At 34.4% G+C, this 5,000-nt stretch overlaps 1 protein-coding gene across 3 annotated transcripts in view; it reads left to right on the top strand.

Moving 5' to 3' along the window:
- LOC125043933 (protein Aster-B-like) overlaps nucleotides 1-1,804 on the top strand; it is a 24,649-nt gene extending 22,845 nt beyond the window's left edge. For all 3 annotated transcript variants that reach the window (XM_047640315.1, XM_047640316.1, XM_047640317.1), the window contains exons 8-10: nucleotides 108-291; nucleotides 558-684; nucleotides 930-1,804. In XM_047640315.1, the coding sequence (XP_047496271.1) occupies nucleotides 108-291; nucleotides 558-684; nucleotides 930-1,178 (560 nt within the window). In that variant the 3' untranslated portion in view covers nucleotides 1,179-1,804. The remainder of the gene's footprint in view (nucleotides 1-107; nucleotides 292-557; nucleotides 685-929) is intronic.
- The last annotated feature ends 3,196 nt before the right edge of the window (nucleotides 1,805-5,000 follow it).

Genomic DNA, 5,000 nt, shown 5'->3' with positions numbered 1-5,000 from the left:
TAGGTTATCGGTTTTGTCTTGGACGTATTTTTGACTGTGCTGTTATTCAGGTCCACAAAATATGCCGAGTTGTGTTATTTTTCTCAATTCTTTTTCTCTCCTTACAGCTTTGCCAACTGTTACAACTGAGAACAATAATTCCTCCAATGAAGGTCCTGTGAGACTTGTTGTGGCAACGTTGGTCATTCTCTTAACCCTGAATGCCCTGCTGTACTACAAGCTTTGGGCGTTGGAGGAAAAGGTGTTTGTACATACCACACCATTCCCAGCTCTCGATCCAAGCATGTTTAGGTAGGTTCCTCAGACTGATATGAATATAGAGATAAAAAAAGACATGCACAGGTATGCGCACACAGAAAAGCACATTTTTAAATTTATTTATGTAAACATCTTTTTTATTATTATTTATGCCTGTGTAGCATAAAATATGTTTTTGCAGATATTTTTTTCCTTTGAATTATGAAACATAATCTGTCTATTGACTTAAAAAGTAGGCTTTTAGCATCATTTACATTTATTATTTTTGGTAAATATAAATCTTATTATTGCCAAAACAGACCTGGGACAGGAAGTGGAGCCCTGGAAGAATGGGTACGAATATTGCAACAGCAAGAAGCTCTTCATGCAGCGGAAGTGGAACGGTGGAGGAAATCCATAGAGGAAGCAGCAGGATTCCTCAGAAAAGTGAGAGTCCTATTTTAATTGTTACTTTTTTCTTTTATGCATCATTATTCTCAACCACTTTCCTCGTACTCTTATAAGTGCTGCTATTCTAGTCATAACAGAAACTAAAGAATGAATGACTGGTTAGTGAGATTATATTCTCAGTATATTGATGAAAAGAAAATTTCAACTAATATGTAATAAATAGAAGCTTTACATACCATGGTATCCAATAACTTATTTATGTCCATTCACCCCCACTCCAGGCTGAGGAGTCTCTCCGCACGCTCCACACATCCATACCTCCACACCATGCAAGCAAAATCCAGCTTCTGCTGAGACAACTACAAAACCTTCACAACTCTGAGAGCCAGCGGAGATCATCCGCAGAATCCGCTCAGTGGGGCCAAGAGGGAATACCAGGAGACCCATCCAAGGGACCAGATGTTGGGGACCAGAAGAACAGTGGGGAAGACAGAACTGTGCATACGAGTGAGAATCATCAGGATCTGTGAAGGTTCAGTGCGATGGCCAACCAATTCCCTGGCGAGAGAAAGAGATCTCTGAGGACCTGAAAAGGCATTAGGAAAGGAAACCTAGAAAAGGATAGAAAAGAAAAAAAAAATTGAACAACTGTTGGTGGAGCTCATTGTCTGTTAGGGAAAAGTAATTCCTGAAGCAAATGTTGCAATGAGGTTGCTATCACTGTCATATAAATATACCAAAGGTCATGATTAACCTCTCTAGGAGGTCAGTTCATGAAAGGATTGCAAAGATGTCTCTTTAGTATGAAAAATACAATTTTTTCTTTCCATTTGTCCTCTTCTTTCCTGGTTATTATTATATTGACGAAAGTAGCAATGAGCATGGAATGGGTGTCAGAAGTTAGTTATATTTTTGATATATACTTGGAATTCATTCACATGCTTCAGGTTTCAGTATTTCCTTCTTATATTTTAATGAATGCATCATTTTTATATTTTGAAATGTGAATGTGGACCAAATGTGTATGCACTTGTGGTTGTGGAAAGTTTATTTTTTTCATTCCAACAAATAATATAAGAAGGTGTGCTGCACAATTACGCAAGTTTTGTGAAAGTTTGTAGAGTCCAATGTGAGTGCATTACTAAGTGAAAGAGGGGAGGAAAAAATGGTATATGTATGTTGTTGCAGAAAAGGGAGATATGATGATCCTAGATGATTTTGATGTAGCAGAGAGGTCCCTGTGACTTAAGGAAATAGGCGTTATCAGAGTTACTTCTTTTATTTTGTTTCAAGTTCATTTTCACTCATGTTAAACTACTGCATATTCACATTGCTTAATACATACATGTATATATGATTATAGAAGTAGGCTATACACACATATACATACATATCACGTGTGTTTATATGTTGGTGTATGTATACATACTGTTCACATATATATGTGTGTTTATCACATCAGCATCCTAATGTATATTTGTGTAAAGGTATAAGTGAGATTCAGTGTGTGTGTGTGTTATGTCTGTGTGCATGTTCGTATGTGATCCTTCTTTTACTATTATTGTTTTCATAGTTCTGATGTGATTTTCCTCTTTATTTTTCTTAAAGCAGTTATATTGTATACATGTACTACAAATAGTTGTTTTAAAGTATATCATACAAGTTTGATATGAATAATACATAAAGGCTAGTCTGCAGTTATATTCTATATGTTCTAGATCTGATGACATAGTCAAGTGTTACAGTTAAACAATGATTGTATCTATTTATGTGTAACTTCTATATCATTTCTAGTTGTAATGGTATGCTTCATTCTTGAGTTTGTGAATATATAGCAAGTTATGCACAGGAAGAACTTTGTTTGGAAACTAGATATCTAAGTAACTTTATTTACTGTCAGGATAAAAAGCTTTTCTTATTTCATTTTAAATGGGAACTTGAAATAAAGAGAAAGTTGTGCCTATGTTGCTAAGGGTTTCCGTTAGTGATACATAACATTTGCCCCTGTGAGTCTTGTTAGAATTGTATTTAGTACATGATGTGACTGATTTTCATTATGACTTCCACCTTCTTTTGCATTTTATTCATTCTATATTTTTCTTGTGCTCTTACGGAGTCCTAACAGACTTTTATTTGTAAAAGAAGAAATAATTACTTAGCAATGAAATGAAGGTTCAGTAGCGCTTTCTGGCTACACAAAATGGCAATAAAATCATGTAAAATTGCATTGAGATGGGTATGAAAGTGTCATGCAGTGTCTGTGATACTTCTAGGAAATAGGTTATGACCTTTTTATCCATACTTTTATTTTTTTTTTATTCTTTAGATTTAGTTCCAATTGAAGCCTTAATATTTATTAAAGAAATTAACAATGACCAGTTGGTGTCGATAGGTGTTTTTTTCTCATGAGAAGAATTGGATGTATTAATGATATGTGTTGTAGAATGTGTGTACCCTGTATAAATGTTTTACCTGTATGTGCAGCCAATAATGCAAAACGGGATTTTTAGTTAAGGAGTGATAAGATGTAACCAGGGGATACACAATGTCATAGTTGCTCACACTCCTTAAAACAAGTCAGAATACTGTGGATGCTGTGGAGTTAAAAGAACTGTTTGATGGGGCAGATGCTGTAATTTGACAATATTTAAAGAAATGCCAGTCAATGATTTGTTTCAGCCTTCTGTGCCGTTTTATTGCACCTCAGGTATTTTTTTTCATATCAGAATACCCTGGACATTATGTATTACCTTTTTGAATATCAAGAACATAGTAGCATGTGCTTACAAAACTATTTACTTGTCATTAACTTGAAAATTTCTGTTTCTTTCGATGTACTGAATTTGTTGTTGAAACAGTTGTGCTTTTAGTTACAAAAGATAAAGTCAGCACCATATTTTATGATTTTGAATGTATGTGGTTCTAGTACATGTATGCTTGTGTGTGTATATGTGTGTGTGTGGCAGTTTTATGTTGGAATTAGCAAAGCCAATGTTTCTTGGGAACATAATTATTTTTTCATAGCTATATAAAGTATTGACATTTCCAAGTTTTTAAGCAAAGGTGTATCAGTGGAAGAAATTAGTTTTGACAAGAAAAAACAGGTCTTGGCTTTGAAGTTTGTGATTTCACTTTCGTAAAGCAGTAGAGCACAAGCCACTTGTTACTGTATCTTTGAAAACACAGGTATATGTTAGTCTTTCATTTTAACGGTTATATATTCTGTTCCTTGGTTAGATGATGATAGCATGGAGAAGGATATCATATAGAGAGCTTACATAACTGTATACCATTCAGTAAGATAAATGATAGCTGTGGTTAGCACTTCATTCTGAATGGTATCTTAGAGGTGTTAGAAATTTGAGCAAATCTGTTGTCATCTCATTAGTCAGTGTTTTGGGGACTCTCTTATCCATTTTCTTAAAGAACAAAATTTGCGTAGGAGATGCTAATCAGAGGAAGAAATCCATGTTAGCGTTTTGTCATTCATTCATATAGTGCAGGAGAGCTCCAACAGTCTTAAAATATGAGTTAGTATGTACAGTGGAAATGACTTTGAGTATCTTTAACCTTGATTTAAAAAAATATCATATGATTTTATTCATACTGTGTATGAAAATTGTGTTGAATTGTTGAAATCTATATCTAAAGTGTAAGTAGAAACTGTTATTATGTGGTTTTAAAGGACATCTTACCGGCCAAAATAAGTATGTTGTAAATGGAGCGACTCTGTGCTTGTATTTAAATATATTATCTTGTTTGCATTTAGTTTTGGCATATAAGAGTTTCCAGAGCATGCTCAAAGCTACACAATTATATATGTAAATAAAACTGGATTCCATCAGAAAATTAGGTGGACAACCAAAATAAACATTCTATATATGAACATGATCTTTTACCAAGAACCTCATACAAACTTTACCCAAGGGGCCTGCTAAAATATGTTGTCCATATATTATATGGAATATATTTTTTTCCAGTATGTTCAACTTCAGTGTTATTTACTCGATATCCAGTTATCAAATATTTACGTAAATCTAACTTATCCAGAAAAATGTAATTAAAGAAAAAAAATAATAATAATGAAAGTCGAGAAGTATTTAGGCCTGTCCACTCAGCTGGGTACACGGCCGGGCACGAAAAGAGATGGTCCCTGGCGGATAAACAACTCGGGGAAATCAGTAGTTTCCACGGTTTCTCGCCTGCGTGGACATGGCTAAAGAAGATAGATAGAAAAAAACCCATTGAAGATGGATTGCCTTATTAGAAAGAGAACATCAAGAGTTGCTTTTAGAAAGAAGGATTAAGTATGGAACAGAAAGTGATAAAAGCCCCCAGTCTGTTTGAATTTG

This window comes from Penaeus chinensis, chromosome 34 (assembly GCF_019202785.1).
Source record: "Penaeus chinensis breed Huanghai No. 1 chromosome 34, ASM1920278v2, whole genome shotgun sequence".
NCBI classification, from domain to species: domain Eukaryota; kingdom Metazoa; phylum Arthropoda; class Malacostraca; order Decapoda; family Penaeidae; genus Penaeus; species Penaeus chinensis.
This window is presented reverse-complemented; position numbering and strand designations above follow the sequence as displayed.